Genomic DNA, 17,635 nt, shown 5'->3' with positions numbered 1-17,635 from the left:
ACCACTGCAGCTAGTCGGTACGAGAGAGAGCGTGTGTGTGTGTGTCTACGTGCGAGTGTGGCAAGTTGGTTTGCGCGGAGAGTTGGTGCGGCGGTTAGCGCGCTGCGCTGCGAATCCCTACCGCCCGAGTTCGATTCCCGCTCATGGCCATCGATCGCCCAGTGATGATTGTCTAAGCCGGTCCCGGGCCGCCCCTAGGTGGACTCAGCCTCAGATTGAGTACTGAGTGCGGTGCGTAAACATCGCCACCAGGGAGACAAAGGTGGTCGGGAGTGGTGCTGGTCCGTCATGTCGTGCCGGCCTTCATAGGTACTCGCTAACAGCACTTGCTCCAAGTCTGTTTAAAGCTATATAGGGGGATCTTTGTCTTTGGTAAGTTAGTAACCTACGTGTTGATGTGTACCGTAGTAATCTTACATTTCTGCCGCAATCGTCATTAAGCGTGTTTTAGCGTCACCATGTCACGTCCACTGTGTCTTCACCGGGCCGTGTGTGATAACCTGGCTCATGTAATGTAATCGGTGCATTTGGTATTCCTGCCTTTTTTTATTTTACACTGTCACTTACAGGAAAGGCAGACCGAGTTGTAGGAGATTTTTCAGAAGGCTCCTGCATTGGGGCTTTTATTTGAAGATGCCCTCAGCCAACGACTGAGCGTTCATTATACAAGTTGGAGGAGAGCAGAGCTTCCCGAGGGGGCAACTCTCCCCGTACAGATGGAACCCATTGGCATTCAGTCCCATTTGCCGCACCTGGCGAGCCAGGGTACGACGGCTCCTCCACACCCACAGGAAGGAGAGTGTCACAACATTCGTGGCCGTGATCCGCCCGTTGGTGCTGCTGCCTCCACAGTGCTGGATCGCCACAGGCGGCCACGTGCAGCAGCGATAGCCGCCAGCCAGAGGTCGCAACGGGTTTTGATTCCTTACGGGTACCCGTACCCGGCCGCACCAGGGGCGCAAATGGGCACCCGTACCCGTACCCTACCCATACCCGTACCCAGCCGTACCCGTACCCTACCCGTACCCGTACCCAGCCGTACCCGTACCCTACCCGTACCCTACCCATACCCGTACCCTACCCGTACCCGTACCCTACCCGTACCCGTACCCTACCCGTACCCGTACCCTACCCGTACCCTACCCGTACCCTACCCGTATCCGTACCCTACCCGTACCCGTACCCTACCCGTACCCGTACCCAGCCATACCCGTACCCTACCCATACCCGGCCGGGTACGGGTAGGGGACGGGTATCGGGTACCTGATTGCGACCTCTGGGATGAAGCCATGTTGAAGGTGCGGGTGGGTTGATTCTAGGAACTTGAATTGTGAGAAGAGACAAGACGTTGGGAAATGAGTGACAAACGGTTACTCACCAGTGACTCACGGCCTACCCGTACCCGGCCGCACCAGGGTCGCAAACGGGTACCCGTACCCAGCCGGGTACGGGTAGCCGGGTATTGGGTACGGTACGGGTATCGGGTGCCCGGTTGCGACCTCTGCCGCCACCGCGCGAGGTTCCATCGCCGAGCCCCTTGCTTGGGCGATCAGCGTGCCTCGGTTGTAAATGTGTCGGGTAATGCGGTGCCCCTCCCCCTTGCTCCCCCCTCCCCACCCACCGACGCAGATCCTGGCGTCGATAGAGAAGCTGGCGCACTCGCTGCCCAAGATCCACCGCAGCACGTCGGAGCCGTCGGTGGCGCGCGCCGGCCTGCACGCCGACGAGCTGGCGCTCTACCTGCCCTCGCCCAAGACGCCGCTCCACCCTGCCGCGTACAGCGGCTTCACCTGGCTCTCGCCCAACACCACCGTGTGGTAGGGCCGGCCTGGTACCGGGCGCCACCACCGTGGGCGCGTGGCGTGGCCGATGCCCCGCTGTCCAGTACCGCTGCCGCCACCACCACCGCCGTTGTGTTGGCGAGCGCGGCCGAGTGCGACGAAACATCACTGCCACTACGGCGCGGTGGAGCCAGCGTGCCGCTCGACACTCCTCAAGCCGGCCGCCCGACACCGCCACCGTCGTGTGGTAGGGCCGACCTCCCGTTTGACACCGTGCCCACCGTATCGGTGGGGCCAGCGCGGGGGGCACGGCAGCACCCAACGCCAGGACGTGGGCGGAGAGACTTGGGGGTGGAGGGTGGGGGGGGCACGGGCCCTGACACAGCCTTGTGGGAGGGCCGGAAAAAAAACGCGTCGCTCGGTAGCATCGTGTGGCAAGAAGGGACGGCAGCAGCCAGCGCGACCGTGTCGTTGTTGGGGCCGGGTTGGGGGCAACGCTGCACGCACCATGGAACGTCCAGCACAACCGCGGCGGTGGCGGTGGGGGGTGGCGGCACTTGACAGTCAGCCACCGCCACGCACGCACCCACTGCACCGCCCTTCTCGTCCGCGTTTCTCCGTAGCATTATGAAGGCGTCTGACGGCCCGGACCGGAGTGAGGACGGGAGTGTACAAGTGTCTGCCGGAGCGTGTTAACTCCTAAGGGTGGACGGCAGGAGCCGACCGGAGCGTGGTCCGGAGTGGCAGAAGTTTGGACCGGAGTGTGAAGTGTGGACTGCAGCACTGGCCAGAAATACGGACCCCGGAGTGTGGACCGGAGCACCCACGGTCGTGGGTTGTCAACCGCGTGGATCAGAGAGTGCTTCCACCAAACGGCTTTGGCCCACGTGGCCAAACGCGCGCACGCGACGGTGCCACCGTCCGCACGTCCGTCTTCGCCGCTGGGTGGCTGCCGAACCAACCGCTACCGATGGTCCGGACTTTGGGGGGGCGTGGGGGAGGGGATAAGGGCTTAAAGTTGGTGGGAGAGTTCGAGATTTGAAGTTTTCGTGACTGCAAGGATCCATACTCTTTGGTTCTTTCGGTAAAGTCACGTAGGTGGGAGAGTTCGAGCGAGGTCTCGGGGTTTCAGTGGTTGGAGGGATGGCGTTGACGTCCGTTTGAGGATGGTGCTGATTGTTTCGATTGTTGCGGTGTGATCTACACTGCCTCCTTCTGTGGTGCGTTGACAGTGAAGGTTGTTTTGTGTCCGCGTGTTTGCACGTGTGTGTTCATAGTATTATTATTGTTGTTGTTGTTGTCGCCCGACTTGCTCCATCGGCCAAGTGCTGCCTCAACCAACCCTCAAGGAGGAGACCTTCCCCGCCCCGCACTCCTGCTCCCCCCCCCCGCCACTATCCCCAAGGGAAGAGAGAGGGAGACACGGGGCCAGGTGTGGGTGGAGCGAAGCGACGGCCGGAGGCGCGCGAGGGTGTAACCCAGTAAGTCGCAGCTCTCGTACCGCCGGCGTCTGCCTGGTGGCCGCGTGGCTCAGGAGGCGACCCGTTGTCGCGACCCGCGGTGGAGGCCCGAGGCGGCCGTCGCTCCCTCTCCGGCAGAGGTCGCAAACGGGTTTTGATTCCTTACCCGTACCCGTACCCGGCCGCACAAGGGTCGCAAACAGGTACTCGTACCCGGCCGGGTATGGGTACCCATACGCTACCCGTACCCCACCCGAAATGAGTGACAAGCGGTTACTCACCGGTGACTCACGGCCTACCCGTACCCGGCCGCACCAGGGTCGCAAACGGATACCCGGCCGGGTACGGGTAGCCGGGTATCAGGTAGGGTACGGGTATCGGGTACCTGATTGCGACCTCTGGGATGAAGCCATGTTGCAGGCGCGGGTGGGTTGATTCTAGGAACTTGAATTGTGAGAAGAGACAAGACGTTGGGAAATGAGTGACAAACGGTGACTCACCAGTGACTCACGGTCTACCCGTACCCAGCCGCACCAGGGCCGCAAACGGATACCTGTACCCGGCCAGGTACGGCTAGCCGGGTATCGGGTAGGGTACGGGTATCGGGTAGGGTACGGGTATCGGGTACCCGGTTGCGAACTCTGCTCTCCGGTATGAAGCTCGCGGGCGGAGCGGCTGGGGGGAGCGGGGTGCCCGCCGAGCGTCGATCGACGCGATGTCCGACGTTCCGCTCCACCTGCTGGGGGCTTCCTCGGGCGAATTGAATTTGATTGAATTCGGGTCCTAACCGCTTGTGGCACAGCCGCGAAAAACGTCCCCAGACGGATTCGGGAATCCATTCGCTTTCATGGCCCCCCCGTGTTTTTTTTAACCGTCTCGTTTCTACTGTTGTTTGCCTTTTTTATTACCATCATCCTATCCCATTTGCACAGATCTCCTCGCCGCTAGCCGAGATCTAACATTAGCCTGCAATTTCCACGTAACTTGTATAAATTGTAAATAACCTTCTTGCCGATTTGGATCGATACGAGTCGATGCGTCGTCGTGTGCCGACTACCTAAGCCCCGCGCGCGTCCCAGACTCTCTTGACGCCCGTTACAGAGGGGACTCCGATTGGCGCGTGCAGCCGAACGCGCCGTCATAGCGCCCCCGGTGACGTCACCGCGGCGACGTCACCGGAGCAGCGCCCGGCACGGCACGCTTTGTCGCCTGATGACGCGCACGAGAGCCGCTCCGTTGTTCCTATTGGGTTGCACCTCGCGGCAAACGCCGCCGCCTCCGCTCGACCTCCTGCGGCGTCACCCACGCCGCTCCGCTCGACCTCCTGCGCACGCCTGGGGTGGAGCGGGTGAGGGCGAGCGCCCCGTGTGTTCCCACCGACAGTTGCGTGCGGGGAGCGGTCGCTGGTGAGCGTGGAATAAAAGTGGTTGCATGGATCCGTCGTCCTAGTGAAACTCGATGTATCGAACCGGCTGGGTTAGGGTTCAGGTTTCGGGCTGCGGTTGACCCCAGTGTTGGGCTGGGTTAGGGTTGGAGTCGAGGTCAGGGGCGATTGTTTAGTGCAGGGGCCCGCAACCAAACTAATGAGAACCATTTTTTTAATTCGGTAAATAACTGCAGGTGAATATGGCACGATGGTCATAAAATAAATACCGTCAGGAAGCAGTCCTTAGAGGCGCATGCGGCTCTGGAGCTCCAGGTTTGCCGACCCCTGGTCTCGGCTCATTCCTTGCTAGGTTACGGTTAGAGTACGGGGCAGGGTTAGGGTCATAGTTCAGATTGGGGCCACGGTTTAGCCTCATTTGCTGGGTTAGGGTTAGAGCAGTGTTCTTCACAGATTTTCAGAGGGGGTGGGGGGGGGCTCTTTTGCTGATAAGACATCATCAGTGTGAGGGCCGCCAGACATTCGATAAACCATTGGAGTTTTACAGCAGCATGATGACGATGATGATGGGGTGGTGTTCTCACTCTTTGTGTATTGTCGGGGGCTGCACGTTAGGGGCCGCCAAGTGGCCATGGGGCTTTGCAATGAAGAACACTGCGGCAGAGAAAGTGGGTCAGGGTTACGGTTTATCCTCATGCTGGACTTGGCTACGGTTCGAGCCAGGACCACACACTTACAAAAAAACTATGAAACTGATCCTTTTTAATGCGCGTGTTTACTACGTTGAGAACACATTTCTGTGCACTGTTTAAAAAAATAATAATCCTAAACCACAAAGCCCACGGAGCCATAGCCTCTTCCCGGGAGCCACAGAGAGGGTGCGACTTCATGGGGAATGTACGTACGTGTGTGTGTACTTTGAACTTCTTTCGTACCATACGTAGCCAAGCGTGCTGACCGGAGGTACGGGGGAGGGACATCAAACTAAACACGAAAAGCCGTTCGAAAAAAGTGAGTGGATGGGTGAATGAGAACGAGTGAGTGAGTGAGTGGGTGTTTGTGTCTTTGTGGGTGTAAGAGTAGGCAGGTGGGTGAGTGGGTGACTGAGCATGTGCATGAGTATATGGGTGGGTGAATGAGTCAGTGGGTGAGCAAGTGCATTTGTGTGAGTTAGTGTGTGAGTTAGTGGGTAGAAGAGTTGGCAGGGGGGTGAGGAAATTCATTAGTGGGTGAGTGAATTGGTGGATGAACAAGTGAATGAGTGTGTGTGTGTGTGTCAGTGGTTGTGTAGGCGAGAGAGTGGGGGGAGTGGTAGTGTAGCGGTAAACACAAAAAACAGCGGAAGACATCTGCCAACTCGGGACCCTCCCTCTCTCACACCCTTAGAGAGAGGTCCTCGCTACAACCAAACGGGCGGCACTTTAATTTTTCTTCGCTTGCCACTTGCTCCCCAACAAATGTGTCCCTCACCCAATCCCTCTCAGGGTATCGAGAGACGGCTCGAGGACTTGGGGGGGGTGGTGTGTGTCTAAGTGACACAATCACACGTCACACGGAATATCCTTGTCCACCGGGGGTAGTGGCGGCGGGAGGGCAGGGCTGGGGCAGCAGGGCAGCACGCGACAAAGCGCAGCCAGGCGGGGCAGCCTGGACAGATCCAGGGGGAGGTCGTAGCAGTTCTGGAGTTCGGGGGAGTAGGAGGAGGAGTCCGAGCCGTCGGTCTCTCCGTGTGCTCGTCTCCACGCCTCCAGACCGCGCTCCTCCGACGAGCCTGCGAGACACCAGGCGGACACGGGGGGAGAGACATCGACCGTGGGGCCGTGGTGGAGATACACGAGGGTTGGATCGCCCCAGTGGCTTGAGGGCGCATGGTGGCATGGGTTGTCTCTGCCCATGTCTCTGTGCTATGGGCGAGGGTTGCGTAGATAGGAATCGTAAATCAACACGGCAGCTGAGCGATACACGGCCGAGGCTGTGTACAAATCGGGACACAGGCGTGAGCTAAAGATCCCCGTGTAGCCTTACACAGACTGTTGGGGCAAGTGCTGTTAGCGAGCACCTATGCAGGCCGGCATGGCACACGAGGGGGTGGGTGACCAGCGCCACGCCCGACCACCTTTGTCTCCCCAGTACTGACGTTTACACACCCCACCAGGTCATTATTTGAGGCTGAGTCGACCTAGGGGAGGGTCCAGAACCAGTTGCGATATTCGGCACCGTTTTTGGCCCTGAGCGGGAATCGAACTCGGGTGGCCGGCTTCGTAGCGTGGCGCGCTAACCCGTCCCGCCGCTCCCCGCTGACCAACAGAGACATAGAGAGAGAGAGAGATCAGCTCGACTCCGTCACGGTCCACCCCGACCCCTCCGCGCTCACGCACCGGGCACCGTGTTGTCCAGGATGAAGCCCAGGGCTCCACCCACGAAGGTGCTGGTGGTGAGCAACACCTGTATCACCTGGTCCAGCCCTGGCACACCTGTGTGGGAGGGATGGGCGGGGTGGGGAGTGGTGGGGGTGGTGGTGGGGGGGGAGTGCCGGTAAGGACGGACGTGTCTGTGTGTATGTGAGGCTGGGACAGGTGGTTACCCGAGCTGACCGAACCCCCGACCCCTGACCCCAACAACCTGTGCGTGTGTGGGAGCGGTGGTGTAGCGGTTAGCGCGCTGCACTATGATCCCGCCGATCCGGGTTCGATTACCGCTCGTGGTCAACGTCAGTGACGATTATCTGAACCGGTCCTGGGCCTCCCCTAGGTCGACTCAGCCTCAAATGAGTACCTGGAGAGGTGTGAAAAATCGCCAGTCGGGAAACAGAGGCGGCCGGGCGTCGTGATATGCCACCCACCTATGCTGGCCTTCACAGGTGCTACTCACTAACAGCACTCGCCCCAACGGCCTGTGAAGGCTGCACGGGGCATCTTTGTGTTTGTGAGCGATGCGGTCTCACCGGTGGCGATGGACTCGGGGTTCTGCTCGAGCCAGGCGGGCACGGCGAGCCCAACGAAGAGAGAGAAGCCGGCGATGAAGATGTTGCGGGGGGAGTTCATGTCGGCAAACTGTGGGGGCGGAGAGGGGAGGTGGCGGACGTGGCCAAGAACTCACTAAACCCAGGGATCCCGACAGCAGTACTGGTGGGGTAATCTTCTTGGTTCTTTTGGTAAAGTCACGTAGAAGGGAAGTCGGGGACACGGAGGCGTGGGGGTCATTCAGATGCTGTCTCCCCGACAGACCTGGTCTTCACCTGAGGACGGCTGCTTGCGTTGTGGCCGAAACGTCGTGAGAATTATTTTATTGTTTTGTTTTTATTATTTTATTACTTCCCTTCTACGTGACTTTACCGAAAGAACCAAGAAGATGAATCCCTGCAGTCACGAAAGCTTTAAATCGAAAAATGGTGGGGGTAATGTTTACAGGCCTCCATCAATCCACTGCTAGATTAAAGGCGCCCCACGCCAGGTTGTTTGAGCTCGCTTATCCGTGCGGGACGGTGACGGCACGGAGTGTGAGTAGGAGACCACCGCCATCGCCGTGGAAACTCCACCGTCACCGTGCCGACCCCATCCCCTCCGTCGCCGTGGCGATTCCACAAATCCCCGCTCACCTGGAGGCTGGAGATCCCGACGGCGGTGATGACGCCGAACATGACGATGAGCATGCCGCCGATGACGGGCTCGGGGATGCAGGCGAGCAGCGCGCCGGCCTTGCCAAACACGCCGAGCAGCAGCAGCCAGAGCCCCGCAGAGAGCACCACCGAGCGGCTTCCCACCTGGGCCACGGGGGGGGGGGAGGCGTGGGGGACACGGAGGAGATACGGGGAGTTAGAGACACGGGGACAGAGCACAGGATAATTTTAGGCATGGGGCTACATCCCCTCCAAGGAACCCATACTCCTGGCAACCCATACACTTCCTTAGCAACCCCTAGTCATCCTTAGCAACCCCCTACTCCTTAGCAACCCCTACTCCTTAGCAACCCCCACTCCTTAACAACCCCTACTCCTTAGCAACCCCTACTCCTTAGCAACCCTTACTCCTTAGCAACCCCTACTCCTTAGCAACCCTTACTCCTTAGCAACCCCTACTCCTGGCAACCCATACACTTAGCAACCCCTACTCCTTAGCAACCCCTACTCCTCCTTAGCAACCCCTACTCCTTAGCAACCCCTACTCATCCTTAGCAACCCCTACTCCTTAGCAACCCCTACTCCTGAACAACCCCTACTCCTTATCAACCCTTACTCCTTAGCAACCCTTACTCCTTAGCAACCCCTACTCCTCCTTAGCAACCCCTACTCCTTAGCAACCCCTACTCCTTAGCAACCCCTACTCCTTAGCAACCCCTACTCCTCCTTAGCAACCCCTACTCCTTAGCAACCCCTACTCCTTAGCAACCCCTACTCCTCCTTAGCAACCTCTACTCCTTAGAAACCCCTACTCCTTAGCAACCCCTACTCCTTAGCAACCCCTACTCCTTAGCAACCCCTACTCCTCCTTAGCAACCCCTACTCCAAAACAACCCCTACTCCTTAGCAACCCCTACTCCTTAGCAACCCCTACTCCTTAGCAACCCCTACTCCTTAGCAACCCCTACTCCTTAGCAACCCTTACTCCTTAGCAACCCTTACTCCTTAGCAACCCCTACTCCTCCTTAGCAACCCCTACTCCTTAGCAACCCCTACTCCTCCTTAGCAACCCCTACTCCAAAACAACCCCTACTCCTTAGCAACCCCTACTCCTTAGCAACCCCTACTCCTTAGCAACCCCTACTCCTTAGCAACCCCTACTCCTTAGCAACCCTTACTCCTTAGCAACCCCTATTCACCCTTAACAACCCCTACTCCTGAACAACCCCTACTCCTTAACCCCTACTCATCCTTAGCAACCCCTACTCCTTAGCAACCCCTACTCATCCTTAGCAACCCCTACTCCTGAACAACCCCTACTCATCCTTAGCAACCCCTACTCATCCTTAGCAACCCCTACTCCTTAGCAACCCCTACTCCTCCTTAGCAACCCCTACTCCTTAGCAACCCCTACTCCTCCTTAGCAACCCCCTACTCCTTAGCAACCCCTACTCCTTAGCAACCCCTACTCCTTAGCAACCCCTACTCATCCTTAGCAACCCCTACTCCTTAGCAACCCCTACTCCTTAGCAACCCCTACTCCTCCTTAGCAACCCTTACTCCTCCTTAGAAACCCCTACTCCTTAGCATCCCCTACTCCTTAGCAACCCTTACTCCTTAGCAACCCCTACTCCTTAGCAACCCCTACTCCTTAGCAACCCCTACTCCTTAGCAACCCCTACTCCTTAGCAACCCCTCCTCATCCTCCTCCTCGCCCTCCGTCACCTTGGTGATGCCGATGGCGGCGACGTTCTCGCTGTAGGAGGTGGTGCCGTTGCCGGTGCCCCAGGCGCCAGCGAGGAGGCAGCCGAGGCCCTCGAGGGCGATTCCGCGGTTGACGGCGTGGCGTGGGGGCGGCGGCGCCCCTGAGAGGCGGGCGCAAGCGTGGTAGTCGCCCACCGACTCCACCACGGACGACACCACGCCGGCCAGCATCCCCACCGCGCCCGCAGCGCTCACGCTCGGGACGCCCCACTGGCCTGCCGCGGTGGGGGGGCGGGTGGGGGGGGGGGCGTGGGGTGGGGGTGGTGGGTGGGTGGGGGGAGCGGTGGGTGGGGGGGTGGTGGGTGGGGGGGTGGTGGGTGGGTGGGGGGGTGGTGGGTGGGTGGGGGGGTGGTGGGTGGGTGGGTGGGGGGAGCGGTGGGTGGGGGGGTGGTGGGGGGGTGGTGGGTGGGTGGGGGGAGCGGTGGGTGGGGGGGTGGTGGGCGCGGGGTGGGGGTGGGTGGGGGTTTTGGTGGGTAGGTGGGTGGGTGGGGAGAGCGGTGGGTGGGGGGGTGGTGGGTGGGTGGGGGGAGCAGTGGGTGGGGGGGTGGTGGGCGCGGGGTGGGGGTGGGTGGGGGTTTTGGTGGGTAGGTGGGTGGGGGGGTGGTGGGTGGGTGGGTGGGGGGGCGGGCGGGTGGGAGGTGGGGGAACGGTGCAGGGGGGTGGTGGGTTGGGGTGGTGGTGGGTGGAGGGAAGTTGGTGGGGGGGAGTGGGGGGGGGGCGGGGGGGAAAGGTGGGGGGTAGTGGGTAGGGGAGGGCGCACGAGGCGAGCGGAGTGAGTGCTGAGAATCAGAATAATTCTTTATCCTGGAGAAATCCGACGAGCTGTGAAGCTCTTTAATGGCACACGTGCAGCGAGCGGCGGTGTCACCGTCGCCATCGTGGTGGCGCAGCGGAAAGCGCCCAGCGCCACGAAACCCTCTCCTAGGTCGGCTCGGCCTTAAAAAAATTAGGATCTGGTGCAAACTTCAGCGATGGGGAGACAAAGGTGGCTGGGCGTGGTGCTAGCCACACCCCACCCCCTTCACCCTCCCTGCTGCGCCGTGCCGGTATTCATTCACTAACGGCACTTGCCCCAACAGTCTGGATGAGGCTATATGGGGAATCTTTGTCGATATGATCGCCGTCCAACTCGACGTGCAATGCCAGAATAACGCAGAGCTGAGCGATGGTTGGGATGTACATTTCTATTGCACCGAGAATGGCGTTGTGTACCTCGGAATAGCACGGTTGGCTACGTAGAGTGTGAAAGAAGTTCAATATACATACGTGAAGCATGTAGTGTCTGCTGCACTGCCCGATAGATGCAATAGAATACAGTGACTTTATATGTCGTCATTATCAACCATGATCTATTCACAGTTGGATGAAGTCTGCCCCCCTGTTGACCCAGAGGAAAAATCCACGTGACCACAGGGAGAACACGCAAACTTCAAATATACAGCAGCAGGCGTCAGGGTCTGGATCGAACCCACGACCTCCTGCATAACAGGCAAAGTAGTTAACATCTAGCCACCGTGATGATGGTGATGATGAGAGAAACACGCAAACTCCAAATATACAGCAGCAGGCGTCAAGGTCTGGATCGAACCCACGACCTCCTGCATACAAAGCGAGGTAGTTAACATCTCCTAGCCACCGTAACGATGGTGATGATGAGAGAGACACGCAAACTCCAAATAAACAGCAGCAGGTGTCAGGGTCTGGATCGAACCCACGACCTCCTGCACACCAGGCGAGGTAGTTAACATCTAGCCACCGTAATGATGGTGATGATGAGAGAGACACGCAAACTCAAATATACAGCAGCAGGCGTCAGGGTCTGGATCGAACCCACGACCTCCTTCATACCAGGCGAGGTAGTTAACATCTCGCAAATAGCATACAACCCGGGAGCCCACTCCATTTCTTAACAATCAATTTGTCGTCTCCACTTTGAGTGTCTTCTCTAATCCACGTGCTCCTCTTTCTGTCTCTCAGTGTAATTCCAAGCGTGCGTATCTCCACACGTCATCGTCACCGTGTTCTTTCCACTGCTGGATGAGGACCAATGCGATGTTGTCCCGGACCCGTGTCTGTCTCTTTCTGATCGTCTTCCCGACCTTGATTCTCTCCGTGCTTCCTTGCGCACTCTACCTGGGTAGGGCAGGTAAATCCAGGGAGCGCTGCCCATCGCCTCGGCCTTGAGGTCGGTGCGGGCCAGGTAGCCGTAGGCGTCGGGTTGGTGTGGCAGGCCCCCACACACGGTGAGCAGGTGGCACACGAGCCAGGCCAGCCCCATCCCCAACAGCACCTGGGGGGTGTGCACACACACACACGGGACAAAGATCCTTCCGGATAGCCTTAATTTACTTTTTGGGGCAAGTGCAGTTAGCGAGTGGCACAGTCGACTCACCACTCTCTCGAGTGGCGATGTTTACTACTCACCGCGCCAGGTACCCGTTTGTATGTACGTTGAAGTTATTTCGCACCGTACTTAGCCAAACGTGCTCATTTGAGGCTGAGTCGACTTCGGAGACGCCCAGGACCGGTTCAAATATTCGCCGCTACGATTGGGAATCCAAATTGGTTTTGCCAGATTCATAGTGCCTCCGCTCCCCACTGCCGCGCATACACACGCACAGACACGCATTGGCAGTACGTCCTTGTATGTATGTTGAACTTCTTTCGCACCGTACTAAGCAGAGGTGTGGACAGCGGAGGGAGGTCAGTACTCCAGACAGCGCCCTCCGGTGGACGCATGCACGGAAGGAGTCGTTGGTGAACATTGATTCTTGCATTAACGTTAAATGCATGCGATCCTGAGTTATAATGTTAAGCACATTTTCTCTCCGTTAAGATGAATGGGACCGGAACAAACGAAACAACCCAAATAGAGACTGAACAACGCATACAACAACGCATACAACAACGCGTACAACAACGCGTACAACAACTCGTACAACAACGCGTACAACAACGCGTACAACAACGCGTACAACAACGCATACAACAAAGCATACAAAAACGCGTACAACAATGCGTACAACAGCGCGTACAACAGCGCGTACAACAACGCATACAACAACGCATACAACAACGCAAACGAGATGGAACAAATGAGCAAAGGCGGTGCTCCCGAGACAATGAATGAGACGGACGGTGCAGGCGGCGCGGCGCGAACGATTCCGACAAAACAGAAACATGTTGCCAATGAGACAATCAAGTTCAAGTTCATTTATTAAGTATAACCCTGTGAGCCATTCAAGACAGACCAACAACACTATCGGAAGATTTTTTTTTTTATATTATTTTCGGCACCAAATCGTGGTGATCCAGTCACGGTGCCTGCCGATGACAGTTCAGACCCACGGACAGCGCTCGCAAATAGAGAGTGCAGTCAAACCCGAGCCCCACCCGTCTAGCCAGCCACACACTCACACTAGCCCTACTCGTCTAGCCAGCCACACACACTCACACGAGCCCTACTCGTCTAGCCAGCCACACACACTCACACGAGCCCTACTCGTCTAGCCAGCCACACACACTCACACGAGCCCTACCCATCTAGCCAACCAGATGCTAGCATTACCACTCGCCCAGAATTGTCCCTCGGTCCGCCTCTGCTGTCTCCTCTGCTGCCTCCCCGGCTATGCCCTGTTCACTCGTTGTGCAACGGCGTTGGCGGCGATCGCTCCGAGTGGGCGCGAGGTACCGGGAAGAGCTTGAAGATCGGCAAGGGCTTGAGGCGCGGTCCGCCCCGCCACGCGGGCAGCAGCGGCACGTGGAGGTCGCGCAGGTACTGGGAGAACAGCACGATGAGAGCGATCGTCCTGGTGGGGGGAGCACGCACGGGGAATGAGGGGGGGCAGATAGAGAGATAAGACAACGGCCCAGTGGTGGCGTGTGAATTAAAGAGTGGGTTGGTAAGTGAGCGATCGAGTGAGTGAGCGATGAGCTGGGTTGGTGAGTGGATGAGTGACACGATACCCATCTGTGAAACACAGCGGCGCCTTCGTTCCTTTGCGACGATGATCGCTCTGCGCCGTCAACACGATAGCGCCAATACCACGTGTGCTACAATGCCACGTGTCGTGACGGGGTACTGCAAGATCCGACCGTGTCCGTCCAGTGCTCGCCGAGCTGAATTGGCTTCCGGTTGCTGAACGAATGCGTTGTAAGGTCGCACTCATTACACACAAAGTGCTTGCCACAAATGAACCACAATACCTCGCTGATCTCGTGAAGGAGCATAAACCATCACGCGAACTCCGGTCATCCTCGCAGCAGCTTTTGGCTCGCCGTGGAACAAAGACGGTCACTTTCAGATGCGCTTCTGCGGCTGTCTGGAACGCTCTTCTGATATTAGGAAGCCACTGGAGCAATGCACTTTTTTCTTTAGAAACATTTTTTGTGTGTGTGTAGTTTGTTGTCCTTCCCCTGCACCTCTGATTAGCACGGTTGGCTACATACGGTGCGAAAGAAGTTGAACATAGAGACATAATCATCATCATTATTTATCAAGGTGGTCCACGTAGGCCGATTCACGGCCGTGTGAGTCGCGTGGGTAACTGGGGGCGCAGCTGGCGGGCGCCATGGTGGCGAGATGTTCACTACCTCGCCTAGTATACTGGAGGTTGTGGATTTTTCTCCGGGTCCTCCAGTTTTTCCCTCCACATTAAGAATCAACGTGCGTTTGGACTATTTGGCTGCTATTACTTTCCACATGATAAGCTATTTAGTTGAGCTATCACTCGTGGTCAAGTCGCTTCTGAAAGTGATCTACAAAACTCAGTGGTGCTTATCTGGTCAAATAAAAATAGTTGAATCGTAACACAACGACTACCGCACCCAACCTACGATCGCCAATTCGATTTGATCTTCCCGGTGCGGCAGTCGCGCAACTCGGTTTTCGCCTGCAACCGGCGAGTTGCTTACGAAAGTCTCAGCAACCGGTTGCGAGCAGGCGCCGTGACGGGCTCGACTCCCTCGCCGTGCGCGGGCGACGATCGTCCCGGCAATTCGTGGTCTGCGCCCCTCGCCCGGCTCGTCGCCCGTCGTGGCTGCGAGTGCGCGACCGGCCGCTACGATCTGCGATCCACCCCAACGCGACCGGCCGCTCGGACGCGGACAAAGGTCTGGTGTCATCACCAGACAGATTCTAAAAGTGAATTGATTTTTGTTTTAACCCAACGAAGCCCCCAAGAGGTGGAGCGCCGGTGCGATGGATCGCGGGCACTGCAGTTTGGTATTCATATTCTTAGTTTTTTTTGGTAAAGTCACGTAGGTAAAAAATTTAAATTAATATTTAACTTTTATTAATTTAAATATTTTTACCTACGTGACTTTACCGAAAAAACATAAGAATATGAATACCAAACGTAAAATATTAATTTTAAATTTTTTACCTACGTGACTTTACCGAAAAAAACCTAAGCATATGAATCCTTGCAGTCACGAAAGCTTCGAATCTAGAACTGCAGTTTGGCTCCGCGGCTACGTCGGCGAACCTACCGCGACCTCCTCGCGACCCGATGACCCGCGCACTCACATGCAGGCCACGCCCCAGTGGTGGCCGGCGCTGGTAGCGGCCGAGCGCACGAGCGAGAGGCCGATGAGCGCCACGGTGGGCGCGATGGAGAGCGGCCCCACCAGGCGCAGCAGCCAGCCCATCGCGCCCGAGCAGCCCAGCAGCATTTGGAAGCACGAGGCCACCATGATGGCGCCCTGCAGCTGTAGGGGTGAGGCAGGTGAGAGGTGAGTGGATAGGGAGATTGAGGAGAGGGTGAGACAGGGCAGAGAGGGGGGAGAGGGGCAGAGTGAGCAATGGAGGGAGACAGGGGAGTAGAGGGTGGCAAGTCATGGTGAGGAGAGAGGGAGAGAGTGGGAGAGGGAATGATAGATTCGTGGGAAGGGAGAGAGTGATAGAGGTGAGTGGATGGCAGATGGTGAGGATGAGGAAAGAGGCAGAGCGATACACTTCCTATGATGATCTAGACGATCATGGTTAACGATCATGAGATGATTATGACGACGACGATGATGATGGCAACGATCATGAGATGATTATGACGACGACGATGATGATGATAACGATCATGAGATGATTATGACGACGACGATGATGATGGTAACGATCATGAGATGATTATGACGACGACGATGATGATGGTAACGATCATGAGATGATTATGACGACGACGATGATGATGGTAACGATCATGAGATGATTATGACGACGACGATGATGATGGTAACGATCATGAGATGATTATGACGACGACGATGATGATGGTAACGATCATGAGATGATTATGACGACGACGATGATGATGGTAACGATCATGAGATGATTATGACGACGACGATGAAGATGATGATGATGGTAACGATCATGAGAGGATTACAACGACGATGACGATCATGGCAACGGCCGTGAAACCACCACGACAGCGATCACGGCAGCGATGACGATCCGATCACGACGATGACGTTCACCAACCTCGCAGATTCGAGCCTGCCAGGAGATGGCGGTGGCGGACGCCGCCGTGTGGTTGAGTCCCGGGGGGGGCCACCCCCCTCCACCCGGTGGGGGGGCCGCCCCCCCCTCGGCCCCCGCCTCCTCGCAGCGCCACTCGGGCAGGGAGAGCAGCGCGACGCTGGGCACCAGGAACGTGAAGGTGCCACCCTGCACGATGGGCAGCCTGCACAAGGTGGGGGGGTGGGGGGCAGCGGAGGAGGGCATCACGCGACGTTAGCTGCCGATCGGCAACGTTTATAGACTTTTGCGAACGTTCAGCCAACGTTCAGTAACGTTCGCCAACGTTTGGCAACGATTACCAACGTTGAGCCAACGTTCCCCAACGTTCAGCAACGATTACCAACGTTCACCAACGTTGAGCTAACGTTCGCCAATGTTCACCAACGATTACTAACGTTCACCAACGTTGAGCTAACGTTCGCCAACATTCGCCAACGTTCACCAACGTTCACCAACGTTCACCAGCGTTCGCCAACGTTCAGCCAACGTTCACCAACGTTGAGCTAACGTTCGCCAACGTTGAGCTAACGTTCGCCAATGTTGAGCTAACGTTCACCAACGTTGAGCTAACGTTGAGCTAACGTTCCCCAACGTTCACCAGCGTTCCCCAACGTTCCCCAACATTGAGCTAACGCTCACCAACGTTCGCCGACCGCGGCCAGACGATTTCCACAGAGGGACAAGCTGCCGTTCGTAGGTCCCCTGGGCCAGGGCTCGGCAAGCTGCTGCCCCTCCGTTAGCGCACACCACACGCGGCTGCTCTTGGAGGGCCCTGCTTCACGACGTCCTTCATCGTGGTGAGGACAAAGCGGGCCTTCATGACGAACCCCCGCCTCGTGGTGACGACGAGACGGCGGTCCGTGATGAAGGCCCCGCTTCACGACGTCCTTCATCAAGGACCGCCGCCTCGTGGTGACCACGACACGGCGGTCCGTGATGAAGGCCCCGCGTCACGACGTCCTTCATCACGGACCGCCGCCTCGTGGTGACCACGAGACGGCGGTCCGTGATGAAGGCCCCGCTTCACGACGTCCTTCATCAAGGACCGCCGCCTCGTGGTGACCACGAGACGGCGGTCCGTGATGAAGGCCCCGCTTCACGACGTCCTTC

The 17,635-nt window shown here is 57.6% G+C and overlaps 2 protein-coding genes across 3 annotated transcripts in view; one reads left to right on the top strand and one right to left on the bottom strand.

Moving 5' to 3' along the window:
• The window catches only part of LOC133356826 (serine/threonine-protein kinase B-raf-like), a 30,552-nt gene extending 25,875 nt beyond the window's left edge, over positions 1-4,677 (top strand). For both annotated transcript variants that reach the window (XM_061574539.1, XM_061574540.1), the window contains exon 17: positions 1,630-4,677. In XM_061574539.1, the coding sequence (XP_061430523.1) occupies positions 1,630-1,821 (192 nt within the window). In that variant the 3' untranslated portion in view covers positions 1,822-4,677. The remainder of the gene's footprint in view (positions 1-1,629) is intronic.
• Positions 4,678-5,430: 753 nt separating this feature from the next.
• Positions 5,431-17,635, bottom strand: part of LOC133356835 (solute carrier family 23 member 1-like) — a 29,361-nt gene continuing 17,156 nt past the window's right edge. The window contains exons 4-12 of the mRNA XM_061574551.1: positions 16,487-16,688; positions 15,536-15,717; positions 13,700-13,817; positions 12,142-12,298; positions 9,970-10,223; positions 8,224-8,388; positions 7,570-7,678; positions 7,004-7,099; positions 5,431-6,396 (exon numbers count right to left, since the gene is read on the bottom strand). Coding sequence (XP_061430535.1) covers positions 6,167-6,396; positions 7,004-7,099; positions 7,570-7,678; positions 8,224-8,388; positions 9,970-10,223; positions 12,142-12,298; positions 13,700-13,817; positions 15,536-15,717; positions 16,487-16,688 — 1,513 coding nt within the window. The 3' untranslated portion in view covers positions 5,431-6,166. The remainder of the gene's footprint in view (positions 6,397-7,003; positions 7,100-7,569; positions 7,679-8,223; positions 8,389-9,969; positions 10,224-12,141; positions 12,299-13,699; positions 13,818-15,535; positions 15,718-16,486; positions 16,689-17,635) is intronic.

Source organism: Lethenteron reissneri, chromosome 55 (assembly GCF_015708825.2).
Source record: "Lethenteron reissneri isolate LAM-NWPU_2019-01 chromosome 55, ASM1570882v1, whole genome shotgun sequence".
In the NCBI taxonomy this organism is placed as follows: domain Eukaryota; kingdom Metazoa; phylum Chordata; class Hyperoartia; order Petromyzontiformes; family Petromyzontidae; genus Lethenteron; species Lethenteron reissneri.
The sequence above is the reverse complement of the archived record's forward strand: the minus strand, read 5'-3'. Positions and strand labels throughout refer to the sequence as shown.